At 41.2% G+C, this 20,759-nt stretch overlaps 1 protein-coding gene across 5 annotated transcripts in view; it reads left to right on the top strand.

The window, feature by feature from the left end:
* Positions 1 to 20,759, top strand: part of LOC126248238 (transcription factor 12) — a 762,281-nt gene that overhangs the window by 669,194 nt on the left and 72,328 nt on the right. For all 5 annotated transcript variants that reach the window (XM_049949075.1, XM_049949076.1, XM_049949077.1 and 2 more), the window contains 2 exons: positions 18,209 to 18,296; positions 19,872 to 20,041. In XM_049949075.1, the coding sequence (XP_049805032.1) occupies positions 18,209 to 18,296; positions 19,872 to 20,041 (258 nt within the window). The remainder of the gene's footprint in view (positions 1 to 18,208; positions 18,297 to 19,871; positions 20,042 to 20,759) is intronic.

Genomic DNA, 20,759 nt, shown 5'->3' with positions numbered 1-20,759 from the left:
ACATAGTAATTAATAGAATAATTCAAAAAGTAAAGCTACTACAAATTGGAGCACAACTGGAAAGCAAAATTAATATTGTAGCATACGCTGATGACATTGCATTATTATCTGACAGTGAGAATGATTTGAAGCTTCTTACAGCACAATTAATTAAAGCCACAAATGGCACAGGCCTCCAGCTGAATACAGACAAAACAATGTACTTTATCTTATCCCGCTATCCATCAAATAATAATGTACTGCAAATAAATAACACAGCTTTCACAAAGACAAATGAATTTAATTACCTTGGTACAATAGTAACCTCTGACAACTCCATAAAAATTGAAATAGAATCACGAATTCAGAAGGCTAACAAATGCTACTATAGTCTCTTGACAGTTTTCAAAAGCAAGTTAATTTCTAGGAACACCAAACTACAAGTATACAAATCATTGATTATACCAGTACTCACCTATGGATCTGAAACCTGGACTCTCACAAAAAAAGAGGAAAACAGATTAAGAGTATTTGAACGAAAAATTTTGAGAAAAATATTTGGACCCATAAGAGATAGGATCAGTGATGAATGGAGATTGCTAAATAACAATGAAATTTACAAATTATATAAAGACTCCGATATAGTGGCCAAAATTAAAGCCAAAAGACTGAAATGGATAGGGCATGTCATCAGAGCACCACCAAACAGGACCATCAAGAAAGTGACTGAAGAGATTCCCACCGGAAGACGACCTCTTGGACGCCCACGCATGAGATACTTGGACAATATTCAAGACGATCTCAGAAAACTAGGACATGACAGACAGTGGCAAATTACTTGTAAAGACAGAGCAAAGTGGTTCAACATTGTCCATTCTGCAGCAAAAAGCCTTCATGGGTTGTAATGCTTAATAATAATAATAATAATAATAATAATAATGTGCCATATCAGAACATTCTGGACAGTTCGAGCGAATGACTTGGCCACCCAGATTGCTCGACGCGAATCCCATCGAACATTTACGGGACACAATCGGGAGGTCAGATCGTGCAAAAACTCCTGCACTGGCAACACATTCGCAGTTACGGGCGGCTGTAGAGGCAGCATGGCTCAGTATTTCTGCAGGGGACTTCCAAAGATTTGTTGAGTCCATACCACAACGAGTCGGTGCACTACGCCGGGCAAAGCAGGTCTGAGAGGATATTAGGAGGTATCCCATGACTTATAAAGTTGACTGAGTCTTGTTGATATGACCGTGAAATGGAAACGTGAAGGAAGAACCACAGGTAAATTTAGAACAGGCAGACCCCGTGTACTGATGGACTTGGACCGTCGAGCACTGCGGAAGGTGCTTGTAAAAATAGCACAAAATCAGCGGAAAGAATCACTTTTTGTTCCAAAGTGCTGCCATCAGTCTAGCTAGTACAATGACTGTGCGTAGGGAGTTAAAAAGAATGGGATACAGTGGTCGAACAGCACCCCATAAGCCACAGATTTCTGTAATCAGTGGTAGGCGACGCAAAGATCGACGCCTCTGGACCGTGGATGAATGGAATCTGATGATTTGGAGTGATGAATCAATGCCGTGTGGTAATCCGAAGGACTGGTTACCTGACATCGGTGTAGTGGCAGCAGTGAAGTGCGGAAAAGCTGATCTTACGGTATTGCTGTGTTTTTCGTAGATATGGTGTTTTCCCCTTATTGCGGTTAAGAAAACACTAGATGCTGCGGAAGGATATGAAGACATTTTACAGCATTGTGTACTGAGTACAGTAGAGGAGATGTTCCGATATTGTGATTGTTTATATCAGCATGTCAGAACACCCTGTAAGAAAGCAGCATATGTGAGGCAATGATTTGTGAACAGTAACATTCGTGAATCGCTAGTCTGTCCATAATCCTGACCTGAAGCCAATGGAACGCCTTTGGAATGAGTTGCAACGTCGACTTCGCTCCAAACCCCACCGTTCAAAGTAATTACCCTCTCTGGTTTCGGCTATTGAGGAAGAATGGACTGCCATTTGGCCACAAGCATTCAGACATCTCGTGAAAGTGTCTTCTGTAGAGTTCAAACCTTCATAAAGGCGAAGGGCGGGCACAGCCAATTTAATAGGAGTCCAGTGGCTTTTCATCAAATAGTGTAATGAGAAATGTTTCGCAACAGGCATCGAACTAAATGGTTTAAGGTTATCGCCATGGATAGAAAATTAAGACTAACTAGGTCGCTCAAGCCACAGGAAATTGGCCAAGTTTCCCTACAAAGAATGGTTAGCGCTTTAAAATTTGAGAGAAGATTCTTTGATACACACCCATTAGCCTGCACGTGGAATATGCACTTGGAAGAATACAGCGTGGAGAGTGCTGGTTTGAGCATCAGTTACAGCATTATCATAAACAACATGTGCGAGCAATGATGGGCTGATGGTTGTGAATCCAGAGTTCAGTTCTATTAATGGACTATACGGTGATGCACTCACTGGTTCTTTTTCTTGAAGGATCCTGTACCATCGAGAATAACGTAGACTCTGAAGGTTTCTGACACCGTGTAGTAATTAGGTTTATTTCGTACCAAGAACGGTGTCGTATTTAGCGATCTGCAGTCACTTTATGACCACATCACTATCGTCGGATCGATAATAAACGCTTCGCCTGGAGTAGTTGGGGCGCACAACACTAACTACAAAACAGATGTTGTTGAAATGTTGGATATTGGAGGTGAATGAAATAATTGACGCCACAGGCGTATCGAAGGAAATGGTACAGGACTGTTTCACATGAGGAATTAACTATGAGAAAATTTTTGTGCGAGATGTTTACACGTTTGTTGAATACTGACGAGAAGCGGATACTGAAACGAAAACGCTAGAAAAGTTTCGATCATTTCAGGACTACGAGGGGACTTCAAAAGAAAGTTACACTTTATGATGGCAGGCCAAGTAAGTTTTATCGAATGTTGCACTGCACTTAAATGATACCGAAACAAAGCATAATTTTCCAACATAGTCGCCAAGTCTCCGTAAACAAATGTCTGAACGTTCTACCAATCGTTCAGTTCCTCGACAATAGAAGCTCTCTCCATGTTCACGGAGACATTCGAGAACTGCTATGTGGAAGTCTTCATCATTGGGAAAATCACTCACCCCTCTGATGAAAACACCAGAATTTCACATTGAATCTGTGTCAGTTTAGTCGTTTTGCACGTAAGACTCGTACTGTCCCGCGTACTTAAACACTGGAGTACGTTTCCAGTTGCCGTCCCATTTAACTCGCACGCTGCGATTCACGTGTTATCCTTACAGCAGCAGAACTGTGTCCACAGGAAACCCAACACAGCCAAGGCTGAGGTCCAGAAGAAGCTACAGCAAGGAAAGAACAGTGGATTTCTCAACTTGAGAATAACTCGACCTGGCCACCCCTTTCGGAAACCGTCCCACCTGGACGTGAACAGAAATGGATCGTGTGTAGGTCACTCAACCGCCCTTGATCTGGAGCTGGAAGATCCAAGAGTAACCTTCAGAAATGGCACTTCCCTGTTGATTCCACCAACTGTGGAGAACAACACACCTACTGGTCTGTCACCTATGGTCTGCATCTTGCGCAGATCTCATCTGCTTGCGACTCCAAGCGCTATTGATTTTGCAAAATTTTGGGAAACGGCAGTGTAGCTCAATAATTCTTTCTGTCTTTTGTTTTTAATGGTAATTACCATTTAGCGTATTTGATTGTGACTCGAGTCCACTCGCAAATGGAACGATCGAAAAATTACTGTATATAAACCTTCGTACAAGCCCTAATATCTCTTATTTTGCCGTCGTGGGTCCGTATGACGTACGTTGTGACAGTAGAATCATACTGCAGTCAGCCGCAAATTCCGGTTCTGTTAATTTCCTCAACAGTGTTTTGTGAAAAGAACGTCGCTTCTCTTCAGGGATTCCCATTTGAGTTGACGAAACATATTGATCGAACCTACCGGTAACAAATGTAGCAGCACGCCTCTTAATTGCTTCGATGTCTTCATTAACCCGACCTGGCGGGGATCCCAAACACTCGTGCAGTACTCAAGAGGACTTTAAGTAAAAGGATTTTATGTAAGAACCGTTGGAACCACCACCCTATTCACCAGATTCGGCACCTCCTGATTTTCACTATCTACATCTAGATGCATATTTGTGCAATCAACCATACGGTTCATGGCTGAGGGTACTTGCCAACACTACTAGTTCCTTTTCGCTCACTGGAAAAACGCTGGACAAAGTGGATTCACTCTAAAGGGAACTTTGTCGAAAAATAAGTACATTTTCACCAGAAAATCTGCATGGACTGAGAAATTTTCTCCTTACCCTCCCACGATTTTGGAATAAAATTAATTGCAAGTAGCTGAAATGTTGCTACGCTTCCGGAAACGCATATACGCGCCGTTATTGATCAAGCGTCATCGTTAGTTATGGTTACAGTGAAGATGGACAGACTGTGGAACAGTGGAAACGAGTTGCCTGGACGGATGAGACACACTTCTCTTTCAGCACGTCGCTGTTCGTGCCAGGGTGGCTCGTCTTACCATATCGACTGTATCTGGGATATCAGCGAACGCTAGCCACGTCCTCATATACTACACTCAAGAATGCGTGTCATTACCTCCAGCTACAATCCAAGGTCATTTAGATTTCATACCCAGAGTAACAGCAACTTTTTACGTATCGAAGGCGGTCCTAGTTTGTAATGTGCATGGCCATAAAGTTCTAGCTCTATAATTTTATGTTTAGTATTATTATTGTAGTAACCTCTACACTCATACACTTTCCCTTTCGTTTTATGTAGTATTTTTGTCACATGGTATCAAGAGAAATAGTTATTCTCACCACCACCTTGTTGACATTAGATGTTTTTAGAAACAGCTCAAAGAAGTAAAGTCCCGACTCCTTTCCATTTAAAAGTTTTGGTATACCCGACTAAAGTTTCAAACGCTAGACCTACCAATGTCAAGAAATGTATTAGTTAAAGTCGCCTTTAAAGACAATGAGGTCCTATCATGGGAGGTTTTTGTTTGAAAATAAATCGTTATCGTATCATGCAATCGAAGTTTGCAAGAACTGGCTCTAATTTTTATGTCTAATCGCCCGGAGTTCTGCACAATCATGTTAATTCTGAGTGTGCCGTCTTGAGAAATGCTCGTGCGTGTAGCACGTCGATCATTGTATCCATTGTTTCTTTTACCCCGATGCATCTCCCTCCTCGTATTCATTCATTCGTGGATGTAACGTTGTCTTCTTCTAATAACTGAATGGAACAGTCGATGTACTTCACTTTTCTTTAAGCTTGATCTGTGTTTGCAGAAAACACTGTATGATTTGTAGGTTTACATTAACGCAACCAACGGCGTTGTGCGCCAAGACTGAAATGCAAAGCTTGCTGGCAAGTGACCATTACGAAATGATTCGAATTTTTAGACTAGCACCCCTTTTCTCTCAACCAACTTGTGCGTTGACCATATCGGAGTTATCTAGATAATGAATAACTGTCTCTTTCCAAGCATTTATCCCAGCGTACGGAATCTGCTGTTCTCATCATTGGCAAACTTATTTTTATTTTAACTTGGTGGCTGGATGCGCTTCTTATCGCCATAGTTGTTCGTTAACTTACGGGAGCGAAGTCGTGTGCGCCATCTGTGTGTGTGTGTGTGTGTGTGTGTGTGTAAATTCCTAAGGGACCAAACTGCTGAGGTCATCGGTCCCTAGACTTACACACTACCTAAACTAACTTATGCTAAGAACAACACACACATCTATGCCCGAGGGAGGACTCGAACCTCCGGCGGGAGGGGCCGCGCAGTCCGTGATATGGCGCCTCAAATCGCGCGGCACGCCAGCTGTCCGTGAATAGTGGAAACAGTGTTTTCTCTGTCATAGTGCAGGGTGATTATAATTAAACTTCCGGTACTTGAGAGAGCCCCCGTGAAAAACGAGCCATCGTAGGACAGTGAAGATTTATGGAAACATTTGTAAGAACTGAAAGAAACACATTTTAATTTGCACATGAGAGGGGAACATTTGCTGAATGCGTACCATGTTTACGTTCCAGGTTACAAACGTTGCCCATTGTGACGACAGCCTGGGAGCGCACTAGAGATTGCTCTACTGCTGCCCGAAACATCTCAGGTTGGATTTTGGTACCTCCCTCGCTTTGCTCATCTTCAACCTCCACGTTTGTTAGTGTCACATTGATAAACCCCGTCCTTAATGAAGCCCCACAGCCAGGAATCACACAGGTTCGAATCTGGTGATATTGTGACCTCGCAGTTTCGGACGATCGGCCAATGATTCGGTTTTCACCAAATGTTTTACGGAGTAACCGACTGACTTCGCGAGCAATATGAAGTGGAACTCCATCGTGTCTGGAAACGGTTGAGTCAAAAGCACCTGTCTCCCGTAGAGCAAGGACCACATTTTGGCTAAGCAGATCACGTAACGGGAGCCGTTGACGCTGCGTGGAGTCAAGAGTTCCTTCTATGTCGTCGAACCAGTGTCGGTGCCTAACGGCAAGTCGTGGCACTAACGCTACTAACATTGCAGTTCACAGTCTGGATATCATACATATAAAGGTAGCTTCCCGTACAGTAAATAGTTTTCCGTCTACACTGTCTTAAGTAGCAAAAATTTAATTATAACCACTCAGTATATTATCTCGTGTGTATGACAATGAGAAGTCAGAGATACGAAACAGAAAAAGCAACTGTCACGGTGAAACCATACAGGTTCAGTGATTATTGACTTTGTAATCGCATCAAATTCACAGACGCGCGACGCTTTGTGTATGGAATATCTAACTACATTTATGGCTGGATTGAGGATATCTGCCGGCCGGAGTGGCCGAGCGGTTCTACGCGCTACAGTCTGGAACCGCACGGCCGCTAGGGTCGCAGGTTCGAATCCTGCTTCGGGCATGGATGTGTGTGATGTCCTTAGGTTAGTTAGGTTTAAGTAGTTCTAAGTTCTAGGGGACTGATGACCTCAGATGTTAAGTCCCATAGTGCTCAGAGCCATTTGAGCCACGGTGTCGAAAGCCAGCATATCACATTTGAGGCGATTGTGCAAAAAGTGGATCAGTTTTCGACATATTGCGCGACATTGTGAACACGATAAAGGTTTCCTCTCGCTGTGTTCCGCGATTGCTCGCGCCTATCAAAAAATCCACCCAGCCGAGGCTAAAGCGGACGTGTTCCCGCTGTATCACACCTGTTCTGGGGACGTCTCTAACAGCCTTATTACCTTGGACGAGTGCTGAGTGTATCACTAAGACCCCGAGGCAAAGGGACAAACAGACGGTTGAAACATATGGATTCAACAGCACCGAAAAAAGGCGAATACCCAACCATCATCGATCGAGAAGATTGGGTATCTTTTTGCACTGTCGTGGTATAGTGCTAAATATATATGCTCGCAAGTGACAGATCGTCACAGGAGCATACTACCAAAGTCTCCTGACAACGTTACGGGCGGCTGTGAAGGCGAAGCGTAGCGGGAAGCTGCCCAAGGGCGTGTGTTTGCTACACGACGCCGCGCCAACTCATTCTACACTGGCGTATTCATACATGCTGATTCTTTAGCCTATCAAGTTTTGCCTCAGGCCCCGTATTTACCTGATGCGGCATCCAGTGACTTGTTTCTCCTTTTTCGGACGAAGCACTGACGTTTCCAGAATGTCGACAATTGATGTTCAAAACGGAACGTTTCCTGAACAGCCACCGAGCGAGGTGGCGCAGTGGTTAACACACTGGACTCGCATTCGGGAGGACGACGGTTCAACCCCGTCTCCGGCCATCCTGATTTAGGTTTTCCGTGATTTCCCTAAATCGCTTCAGGCAAATGCCGGGATGGTTCCTTTGAAAGGGCACGGCCGATTTCCTTCCCCATCCTTCCCTCACCCGAGCTTGCGCTCCGTCCCTAATGACCTCGTTGTCGACGGGACGTTAAACACTAATATCCTCCTCCTCCTCCTCCTGAACAGCCAGAATGCACACTTCTGCAACCAGGTCATCTGTCGTCAAGATAATGTCTCGCATTGAAGGGTGAATATGTAGAAGCTGTCTAACATTATCACCAAGTTTCGTAGTCACAGCTTGATTTTTTCGAGGTGAAAATTAAAACTTTATGATTATCCCCTCGTGGAGGTTGACAAGAATTTTATGCCCGTCCAGTGAGTGGGAAAACGGGCTGTAAATTTGTACAGTTCACTCGGAGGTAAACAAGTAGTTGCATTTTAATGATAATTTACAACTGGCTTTGTCATGTCTTACAAATACCTCCAAATAACATTGCGTTGACACATGAAAGGAATCGTCGAATACATCAAATGTTTGTAAAGCAAACGGCAAGTTCCAGTTATTTGACAGACAAATTGCAATTTGGCTCTTCATTTGTGCAGCCTATAGAGGAATTCTAATCGAGTGTGTGCCATTCAAATTAGATTTTACCAAAAAACACTGTAACGTATTTTTACGAAGAAGGGCAGCGTGGATTGAGCTGGTTTCTCTGACTCATAGAAAACTGGCCCGTGAGTGTTGAAAAATCTCAACCACGAAGGTTGCCGAAGAATAACGACGATCGTCAAGGAAAGATGACGACTATCGCGCGAAAATATAGCTATAACACAAAAAACGCGAAAATATAGCTATAACACAAAAAAAGACTTTGAAGAAGAGACTTGGAACATCGTTAGAAATAGCGAAGATAACTTTACACTAGATTAGGGTTTCTCAAACCGTGTTCAGCGGAACAGTGGTGTTCAGCAGGAAGCGAAAACGTGCTCCGCGAAAAACTCATTAACAACGATGGCGTTTTTTTTCTCCTTTTTAAAAGTTTTATTGTGATTTCTGTGTTATTGATTTATGATTTAAAATTAAAACAGTCTATTAAAAAAAACAAGTTTTTCTCATTTTTTAAAATTTTATTAACCTTCAAAAGAAGATGGAACACCAAAGTAGCAGGATTCTCAGAGTGTACCTTCAGAGGAAAAGTTCGGGAACAACTGCACTAGATGCACTATCGCTAGAGGTATAGAACTGTTCGTCAGTCGTGCGCTGTGTCGGGGGCTAGGAAGGAAGAAATATACACACATTAAAAAAAGTTTTGCATCACCCCGGTTCCCAGAACTCCTGAATGTAGACGTTGACTGTGGATATTTTGTACCACAGACACAGTACCTTTGACTGTTTCGAGATGTCACTAAACCCGCCCAAAGAGGTAAACAGCTATGCATGGGCGGCGCCTGTTACACGGATGGGGTCCGACAGCCGATCAGTTCCAGTCATTCCATCAGGAACGAGGTACACGGCTCGTGTTGTCTGTAGTTCAAACATGCCTAGACGGTCGATACCGCGGTTCGATCACGTCCGCATTGCTACTTTGTGCCAGGAAGGACTCTCAACAAGGGAAGTGTCCAAAGCGATGTTGTTCGGACATGGAGGAGATACGGAGGGACAGGAACTGTCGATGACATGCCTCGCTCAGGCCGCCCAACTGCTACTTCTGCTGTGAATGACCACTACTTACGGATTGGCTCGGAGGAACCCTGACAGCAACGCCACCATGTCGAATAATTTTAATAATTTTCTTGCAGCCTTAGTACGTCGTGTTACGACTCAAACTGTGCGCAATAGGCTGCGTGATGCGCAACTTCACTCCCGACGTCCATAGCGAGATCCATCACTATGCAGCGTGGTACAAATGGGCCCAACAACACGCCGAATGGACTGCTCAGGATTGGCATCACGTTCTCTTCACCGATGAGTGTCGCATACGCCTTCAACCAGACAATCGTCGGAGATTGTCAGGCTGAACGCCGTAGACACACTGTCCAGCTAGTGCAGCAAGGTGGAGGTTCTCTGCTTTTTCCGGTGGCATTATGTGGGGCCGACGTACGCCGCTGGTGGTCATGGAAGGCGCCGTAACAGTTGTACGGTACCTGAATGCCATCCTCCGACCGATAGTGCAACCATATCGACAGCATATTGGCGAGGCATACATACGTCTTCATGGAGGACAATTCGCGCCCCCATCGTGCACATCTTGTGAATGACTTCCTTCAGGATAACGACATCGCTCGACTAGAGTGGCCAGCATGTTCTCCAGACGTGAACGCTATCGAATATGCTTGGGATAGTTTGAAAAGGGCTGTTTATGGACGACGTGACGCACCAACCACTCTGAGGGGTCTAGGCCGAATCGCCGTTGAGGAGTGGGACAAAAAAATGGCTCTGAGCACTATGGGACTCAACTGCTGTGGTTATCAGTCCCCTAGAACTCAGAACTACTTAAACCTAACTAACCTAAGGACACCACACACATCCATGCCCGAGGCAGAATTCGAACCTGCGACCGTAGCAGTCCCACGGTTCCGGACTGCGCGCCTAGAACCGCGAGACCACCGCGGCCGGCAGGAGTGGGACAATCTGGACCAACAGTGCCTTGATGAACTTGTGGATAGTATGCCACGACGAATACAGGCATGCATCAGTGCAAGAGGACGTGCTACTGGGTATTAGAGGTACGGGTGTGTACAGCAATCTGGACCACCATCTCTGAAGGTCTCGCTGTATGGTGGTACAGTATGCAATGCGTGGTTTTCATGAGCAATAAAAAGGGCGGAAATGATGTTTATGTTGATCTGTATTCCAATTTTGTGTACAGGTTTTGGAACTCTCGGAACCGAGGTTCAAATTCAAATGGCTCTAAGCACTATGGGACTTAACATCTGAGGTCATCAGTCCCCTAGAACTACTTAAACCTAACTAACCTAAAGACATCACACACATCCATGCCCGAGGCAGGATTCGAACCTACGACCGTAGCAGCAGCGCGGTCCCGGACTGAAGCGTCTAGAACCGCTCGGCCACAACGACCGGCCAGGAACCGAGGTGATACAAAACTTTTTTTTTATGTGTGTATAGGATTCAGTAGAAAGTATCCTATGCCATCACCTTCTGGTACTCTCTACTAAGTCTGCAAGTGTGCCGCGGCACGTGGTATCGTGTTTTCCTTTCTTTTTTAACTAAATTTTCGACGTAGCACCAATTTGGATCCATGCGATTTTCCAATGACTAGAACTCTTGTCTGAAGTGCGGTTTTGGTTATTACGCAAAATATCCTTCAACCTCTTCAGTGAACTGGATTTCTTTTCCAGGCACAAATTTCTTTATATGTACTAATAAGTGAAATTTAGAGTGTACCAAACCCTGTTAATTTTTCCCATAGGCAAAGCACCTTTGTGTGCAGCTGCATTCTCTTAGAAAAATGATTTTTTTCGTGTGTCTTGCAAGCTTGTTCTTACAAATTTTGTCATTCGTTTGGTCTAGAAGGCTTGTCTAGTATACGTCAGTAGTTGTTTAGCCTTCCACAAATTAGCAAATAAGAATTATTCTTTTTTTGCGTCTCAGGAAACACTGACCAAAACTTTCCACGATCACGGCTTTTTAAAAAACTTTTCTTCAGTTTCTGGCGTGAAGTGATGCGTTGTATCTGTATCTTACACACTGCAACTAATTGGCGCTGAAAAATCTCTTTTATTTGATTAGAAATGGCCAAAATAGTCCCGGGAAATTCGTTTGTGTCATTCAACAAATGGACCACCCATGTTGTTCAGAACTAGCTCGTAGTTAGTTGCTCATGTAAAATTTACTGTTACCTTTCTTACGAAGTGCCTATGGCGTCAACTATTTCATTAAACACTAATCACCGATCGTCTAATGTAATGTTGTGAATTTTCTCGATGTTTCAGTCTGTGAAAGCAGTTTTGTCACGCAAATCATCTTCGAGAAAAGTACAGCCACGTTTAACCCTTTCAGACCCAAATTATTCTCATCCATGAAAAAAAAAATATCTATTCATTGTAATAGGTAAAAATGGGTATTCAAAATCTAATAAATCCAACAAAATCACTGAAAACATTTTTATTTACATTTTACAGAATGTCCATTGTAATGGACAAAGAGTATCAACGGTTGTTACATCCTGCATTGTGGAACATTTTGAAACAATTCCTTCCTTTGACAAAACATAGATGAACATTACATTTCTCACAAAATACATGAGTTTTATTCTTACAACTAGGCATTTTACACCTTGAAGCTTCTGTATTATCATAGTACTCAGGAAAATGTCCAGTAAGATCATTCCGAATCTCTGGTGCCGGACGAATCTCAGTTCTTGCTCTTTTTGCTTTTATGTCCTGTAAATCACTACTGGGTCTGCCACGTTTCACTTTGGTACTAGTGCCTATTTTTACAAGAGCCTCTCCTATTCTCATCTTAAAATGAAGCAAATCCATTGTCTCTTTCTCTCCCAGTGATTCAGTATTTCTTTTGTATTCCAACCAACTGTTCACATACGCTAAATCTACAGCGTGGAACAACATTCTCAATGTCCATTTTCTAGATTTAATAAAAATCCTATACATGCTAATTAACATATCTATTTTGTCAACACCACCCATAGCATGGTTGTAACGACGTACAACTTCAGGCCGTGAGACAGAAACATATGTCTTTCTTGATTTTTCCCAGCGCTGTACTTCATCTTGACTACCACATCCTACAAAATTTGATGCCAGAACTACTGGTCTGTTGTCAAACCATTTACACATTATCAGTGCTTCATTCATGCTCACCACTTCTTCAGAAAAACCACGCCCTTTCTTTTTCAAATCCTTATCACTGGTGAAAGGTACATTTGGCATGTGACATAGTCTTGCTGTTCCTGCTGCATATATATTTTTTATTTTTAATATTTCTTGTAAGTTGAATGTTGTGAAGAAATAATCAAAATTTAAATAAACATGTTCCCTGTTAATTCTCTCAACAAGTTTTAGAACAATAGATGCCCCTAAACCAAACTTTTTTACAAAAGTGTTTGAGATTTCTGGAGTATCTCCTTGGTACAACAGAAACTCATAGCACAGACCACTTCTTCCACATAATAAAAACAGTTTTATACCCCATGGTTTAGGCTTTCCCATACAATACTGCTTTACTCCTAAATGACCTTTAAGGAATCATTTGCTCGTCAACACACAATTCTTCCTCAATCTGTAGTTCCAAACATCTACATCTAATACAATCATAAATGGGTCTCACTTTGTAAAATTTGTCTTTGCAATTTTCTGGCCTTGCCAAATTGTCAACTACATGGAAATTTGATCTCAGTTGGAAAAATCTCTCTCTTGACATACTTTCCACAAAGAGATCTAAATGCAATGCTGAATCACAATACATTCTAACTCTGGGGTATTTCAAGCATCCCATAATTATATGAAGTCCTAGGAAAGCCTTTATTTCCGTTACATTTGTCGGTGTAAATGTTTTCCCATGTTGCAATGCATAAATGTTGGTTTTTTCAACCATATTTTCTAAGAAAGCATGAAAAATGTACTCTGAAAAATATTCAGTGGGTGTCATATCACACTCTGATGGCTGCACTGAATACTGGTCTTCACCTATAGGTGTGCTTTGGAGTGTAGGCGATTTTCTTCTCCATCTAATATCACTTTTTTCAGTAAACACCCACTCAGATGGAATAATAGAGTCTTCAACATTTGAGTCCTGTGCATAAATATGATTTTGGTCATCTTCTTCTGTGATGCAACTATCGTCCTCCAGTTGTTCCTCTTCGTAGTTTGTGACTACATCAACACCAAAAAATGACAATGCAGTATAGCAACAGCCAGGTCAAAATATATATAATAGTCAGGTGAGATTGATAGTTTTATTATTACATACCAGGTTTAGTGCATTGTGGAATAGATTCTGCATCATCAGGGCCACTTTCATCGTTTTCTGAGAGCTCTAAGTCAGAAACCTCACCTGTCATCAGCAAATCCAGTATTTGCGAAGCATCCCTCTCAATATGATAAAATTCTGAAAATCAATACGTCAGATGTAAGCAATTTCATGAACAGTGTTGAAACAAGACGCAAATACCAAGTCTGAAGCAATAACATCAAGTACAACTACTGCAATATTGTACATAAATGCTTGGAATTTCATCTACTGAACCTTTGGTAACATAAAATAAATTAGTTTCGTCCCCTACGTTACAAAAAAGGCGCAGTTGCATCACAGAAGTTATTTTCATATAGAAGAGATACAAGGACACAAGTAAAAACAACCATTGGGACTAAATGTCCATTTCAGTAGACATCAGTTTTGTAACGTCGATAATACAGTGATTTTCCGAAGCATGTATCTAATTATGCTATAGAAAGTATCCAAAACCTTACTAAAACAAATAAAACTTAAAAACAAGGGGAACTCTAACCTTTAAACACGTAAAATTGGTCGAAACATGTACCCACCTTTTACGTGCTTCCTCTGTGCGGCCATCTTGTCTCAAACAACGTCCAAATACTTCGTGACTTCACCACTAGATGGCAGGATCGCCCATCTGATTGAGCCACAAGACTTCCATTGCGACGTACAAACAATCCTAAAAACATCTGTGCTCTCAGATATGAGATATTACTCTCGAAAAGTAGTCCATTGAAATGGACAAGGGGTCTGAAAGGGTTAATATAGCTGCCCGTTTCTTAATTGCTCAGAGTATAGCATCAGGAATAAATAAACCTACACCAACTTTAAGTACAGCGTAACAAAATCACAATTCCATTGTTATCAACGCTTCGTCTAAGTAAATTGACTAACCAATTCCAGATTTTGATTTAGATCAGTTTCATGATGGCAGAAAAGGCGACGACGTGCGTAAATGTTGCTACGTGATCACTCTAATTGAAAAGAAAGCGTTCTTTTGAGGAAGGAGCTGTTGATGCCTTCAGAAATGAAACCATTATCACAAATATTTTTTCATTGTTGATATGTCACTTTTGCATATTATTAAGCTGGGAAGCTTGGAATAAACAGGGTCAGAAAAAAAATAGAAAATTGAAGGTGAAGAAGATCGTTACATAAATATTCGATTCTCGATGTGCGGCTTTAGAGCGTAAGATAGAAGGGGTAGTCTTCCGTTTAACAAAACAGAAGATTTTAAGGGTACAATGTCACAAAGAGATTTTGGAATGTACGTGTGCATGCATTTTCTGCGAAGTGCATGCAGAAGGGCTTCGACATTTTGCAATCATTAGTGTGTTAGATTTGATGCCGGACTTTTTTTTTTTTTTTTTTTTCCCTGAAGTACCACGAATACCGCATACAGACACTAACGGTAGTTTCAACATTTAGCGTGCATCGCCACATCAATCCTATAAGGCTTAATAGCTTCGTATGTATGCCCGTTCCAATAACCATAACAAAAATTGGACATTTGTTTGCGAATGGCGTGTGAAATAAAACCAAGCCAACCACTGACTTCTCGTGTCACGTTAACATGAGATAGTTGATAGTGATTAGCGGTCTCGTATAAATGACTCTGAGGCTGTTCCCAGTTCCTGTAGCCGAGATGTGTTCCCGAACTGGGCTGACACCAGTTGTGTATCCAGTTGTCTGCTTGCCTTCCTACAAGAACCATAAAACAAATTCCGGCCACTCAGCAGATTTTTCCAATATCGGGCGGACACATTAAAGTTGTGCGACGCGGATGCTGCTATCTCGGCTTAGATTGCTGTCCCTCCGACTTTCTTGTAGCGAAGGACAGTCGTATTCAGAGGCGTGCCTCCTTCTTCTAACCACCAGTATCGCTCATATATCTCTCTGCGAACTGTTAATTTGTTTTCTTTTCTTGTATTTCTGCGAAAGTACGCCATGTGTATGCGACCTACACTACTACTGAAGCAGCTTTGCTTACAGGGTAACTGGGTTCATAGTTAAGTACCTCTGCTGTGTTTCTTGGACGCGTGCCTTCTCGTACTCATATTCATCCAAGAAACAATACTTTTTTTCTGTTTCATGTCTCTTGGGAGAATGGCTGCAGTCATGTAAAAGACGTTAACTAAACTAAAATGTGGTGGGGATGTATCAGTCAGAAAATAAAATCTCGAAAATTTAGTTCTATCTTGTTGAGACTTGAGAGATTTCTATTTACATATAATTGGGCTTGCGAAATTTGGTTTCTGATTATATTTTTGTTTGCATTACCATCATCCGCAGTAGCTGTTCAAATAAGTTATTATTGGTTTCTCTGTCATAAACTTACTGCACTAAAATTACAAAAGAGTTCTACGCCAGACGCTTTTCACTTTTATTTGTAAAGCATCTTCTGTGGTTATCCTGCAAAGTGGATACATATGTTTGTCCATTTTTGCCTGTTTTAGATTAAAACCAACATTTTCGTCTATAACGTTGGTGTGCATTTCACCTACAGTGTTTCTGCCTCTCGTTTACATATTCTCCGAGCCACTGCTTCTGTCCTCTTTGTTCAGTTGTATTTTGTGTTTCTCTTAAATGCTCTTGGCGAATGTTCGAGTAGGTTCTTCCACGAGGCCATAGAATACTTTGTTTGATAACAATAACCTTGCCCTCTGTTGCTGGTTACCTTGTAACCGTGAGATGTTCAGCTGTAAAAAGGAAAAATATTGTTGCTGACATTAGGTAAGCTTTAACGTGTATTGCACATCTATCTGGATGAGATTTATGCTGTCGAATTTTACGCTGTTGACCATTAAAACTACAGCATGAAACAACCATCGAGTTGGCACGAAGTGTACTGTATGTTTGAGTATGAAGAGATCAGCATATCCGCATAATCACACAATGTACGTAACAGTAGCGCCATTTACATTTTTCCTATAAGAAAATATTACACAGCTGGTTTCTCATTCAGGAATGGCATTTGAATGCTGTTTGCTTGTGAGACAATCGTGTTATCCCTCTTGAATGAATGAGACATGTCAGAATTAGGCGAGAATGCACTTTATTGTTCAGCAGTATTGTGGCTCACATTGATTGGGATCCCACTACTCTCATGCAGATATGGAGTCAGTGGATTCAGGAGAATCGTACTCAATTCCAGACTCACACGACCAGCTCCCAAATGGACAGATACAGTGTTTGGCTAGCTTGCAGAATTGTACAGTCACATCCCAAACATTGAGTCAGGAAATGGACTTATTTGCAGCAAAATAAGTATCCACGTGGACAGTGCGGCTACATATGGAGTACTGCAGACTCTCGGCACGGTATCCATTGTTGCAACTTCCCATGATGCAGCAGCAGAGGCACCAAATAACAACACTAGACACAGGAGTGGAACCACATGTTGCGTGTACATACAGCATCATGATGGACGTTCCTATGTGTGAAAGCTCTGACGAGAAAAAATTTTGCCAGACTGCAGTCATCATCCTCGTATAGGTCCGACACCTGTTGTGTCAGTGTGTGATGCCGTTGGGCAGATGTTCACCTCCGATTAGTATAGCCAGTAACTTGGACAGCAGGCATTACATTTCTGACATATTAAGATTAGCAGCTATGCCCTAGCTTCGAGATATCTGTGTTATATTATCTTTTGACAAGATAACACGTGACCACACTTTGCACACGGTGTCCTAACCTGCCTCGATACAGAGGTGTTTGACTGTTGTCCTGGCTAGCGAAGTCTCTAGATCTCTCACGTGTTGAAACATCTGGTAATGGTAACCAAGAGACCGCTGCACAACCATTGGCTGACTTCTGAGACTGATTAACTGTGGAATAGAGTTTAAGCAGCATAGAATGAGATACCCATATCTGTAATTCGAAAAAAGTTCAGCTTGACATCTGGCCAGCAACTATTGTTAATGCCACAGGTGGTAGCACTGTGTAGTAAATTCTTTGCTGTGTACGCTCCCCCCTCCGAATCAGCAATAGATGTAATCGCGTATCTTCCTACTTTACTTTATATGCACAGGAAGAAAAATTTTGTGATTTGCTGTTCTTCCTGGTGTTACAATTTGAATGGTCATTAGTGTATTTGATTATTGGTTTCAAGCAATTATGTTAATCTTTAGTTCAGCCAGTGTTACTAAATTGCTATAAAGTACACAACAATTGCTTAGATTTTTTGTGTATACACCATTTTTTAACATTGATCAATCAGAAGATCATAATTGTACAAAAGTAATAATCACATAAATCATTAAAAAAATCTTGCAATTAAGGATGTACATATTCTACAAGCATAATATTGATCACAATAATGTGTTATTGTCAACTTTATGTACTATTTAGCACCAGATTCAGTCTCTGAAAGCAATGATGTCTTGTGTTTTTTTAATACAGTCTTTCACTAATATGTGTCATTTTTCTTACAGTATGGGTCGGATGAATTCGGCCATGACTCCCCACGATACACCTCACCGAAGGCAGGAGGGCTATATGGTGGAGAGCCATACTACCTTGGTGAGTGAGCTATATAGTCAACTGAATTTTTAAAAAAATCTGCTTTGTTTTTTCTTCCAAACTTTTTAAAGAGGGATTTACATTTCTTTAAAAATCTGTTAGGACAGAAATTATTATTCAATCAACCCAGTGTACTGTATTTGAAAATTACTGCAGAAAATGTGACAAAATCAAAATGAGATACAGCGCAAAGTAAGATCAATTAATAGAGTTCTCCTGTGGTATTTGTTTGAACATTTCAGAAAAGTTTATCTTGTTAATATGCAACACAGCTGTGGAATATTTTTATTTTTGTGATAATTACAGTTTATTTAGATTTTGTGGGGTCCTTATGATCTATTCCACAATCTCTTCATTGGGATTCCTTGTAAGAGGAAAGGGAGACATGAGTGGATAGAAATAAAATCTGTCGGAGGAGATTGGTGAAGATTGTGTGTTGTGATAGTCTGTTCAAGTTGTATTAGGCAGCTATCTTGTGCATGTTGTGACAGTCTGTACAAGTTGTATTTGGCAATTAACTTGTGCACTACTGTGACAGCCCAGCCAATAAAAAGTACCAGTTTAAAGGCATTCAGATTTACCAAAACAAAGCACTTGCACTAATGTGCAGATCATCATTGCCTGCTGTGATTAGATATATTACAAGAAGCACCATGTAGCAAAAAGTTTGAAATTTCAAAAAACAACACTCAAATGATTTTTTCCTTGAATGAAATCACAACTGTAATTGTCCGGGTTGGTTCAAATGGCTCTGAGTACTATGCGACTTAACTTCTGAGGTCATCAGTCGCCTAGAACTTAGAACTAATTTAACCTAACTAACCTAAGGACAACACACACATCCATGCCCGAGGCAGGATTCGAACCTGCGACCGTAGCTGTCCGGGTTGCAGTGCCACTTAAGAATATGACAAAGTCGTCAAAAATGAACTGCCAAATTTACATCAACACAGGCTTCAGTAGCCATTGTCAGTTTCAGTAAATATTCTGGGTGTGTGACTGCCATGTTATAATATGTGATTTGTTTTGGTTGTGTAGCACAATTAGGAGGACACTGATAGGAACACATGGAGACTCAAATCAAATCAAATAATTAATCTCAGCTAATCTGTTTGGGATCAAAGCAAATTGATCTTTTCACTATGTAAAGTAAGGTCTTTTTAAGGTTTTGAATAAATGGCCAGTATCCCTCCTAGTTACACCAGTACATTAACAAAATCTGTTATGATGATGATGGAGCTAGCCAAATAATTGTAATATCCTGTAAATTTGTGATATTTATAATTCATGTTTGGGTGTATATTCCAGTTTCTCTTATATGAAAACAACTTATGGTTCATAAATATAAAATGGGAAAAAATAGTGACCATTAATGTATTTCACTTTCAACAACTCTAGGGTCAGGAAAGATCACATTTTATTGTGCTTACTTGAAAATCAGGTTGATTCATTCAACATTCCTGAACTCGTATTCCTGGAATATAGTGTTTGTATTTAGTGTTATTGTAGGAGATTTGTAAAGGTAAGAAATTTATGAACTGTCAATTAAGTATGTACTGTAAAAATTTTCTTCAGATGGTGCAAGTGGTGGTACTGGTGATCCATGGACAGGTGGTGGTCAGCTGCAAACCGGCCACTACTCTGCATACAGTTCTCCAGCTATCCTGTCAGGAGCACCACCGTCTACACATTTGTCACAGTCTACCTTTCCTCCACCGCCAATCCATCTTGCTCATGATGCCATGGTAGGTAACTCTAAAGATGCAATTACTAATCATAGTTGAAATGCCTCATAGATTTTCCACACACTTGATGACTAAATTTGCAGAACAAAATTTTTGGCTACACTATATATAATCATGTATGTGACAGAATTGACGACTTTATGGCTGACAGTACTCAGGGGAGAAACTGTCAGATCTGAATACAGCCAATGTATGGAACTGTGCACCTTAGTGCTGGTGTATACATCTACAAAGATGATTGGGAAATAAAGGACTGAGTTTGGAAAGTGGAATCACATTTTGACTTGTAACAGCCTAACTACCATTGGGGGAAAAATCGTTTCTTGTACTCAAAAGAGTGAGGAAACATATCAGCTGCATTTAACAAGAAACAGGAGTTAAAGTATGTGGCTTATTGGATTTTTTCACTATGACAACCAACGGCCATTACAAGGCTTTTCTAGGAAAGGAAGGGGATTTATGAACATGGAAGGGAACAATGATAACTACCAGCTTTTTCTCTGCTTTAATTGGAAAAAGTATGGTGGCTCCTAAACTTTCACCTCCTGTGCAGAAAAATGCTAACAGTCCTGTATCCCTACAAGACGAAACTAAATTTGTACAATTAATATCTGTAGTCTTTAGTAATAGCAACAAAATTAGTGCCTTCTTTGCTATCTGGATTGGCTCCTTCACACATTGTTTTGTACTGGCTGGCACAAGTTCAGTTTCCTTATGG

This window comes from Schistocerca nitens, chromosome 3 (genome assembly GCF_023898315.1).
Source record: "Schistocerca nitens isolate TAMUIC-IGC-003100 chromosome 3, iqSchNite1.1, whole genome shotgun sequence".
In the NCBI taxonomy this organism is placed as follows: domain Eukaryota; kingdom Metazoa; phylum Arthropoda; class Insecta; order Orthoptera; family Acrididae; genus Schistocerca; species Schistocerca nitens.
The sequence above is the reverse complement of the archived record's forward strand: the minus strand, read 5'-3'. Positions and strand labels throughout refer to the sequence as shown.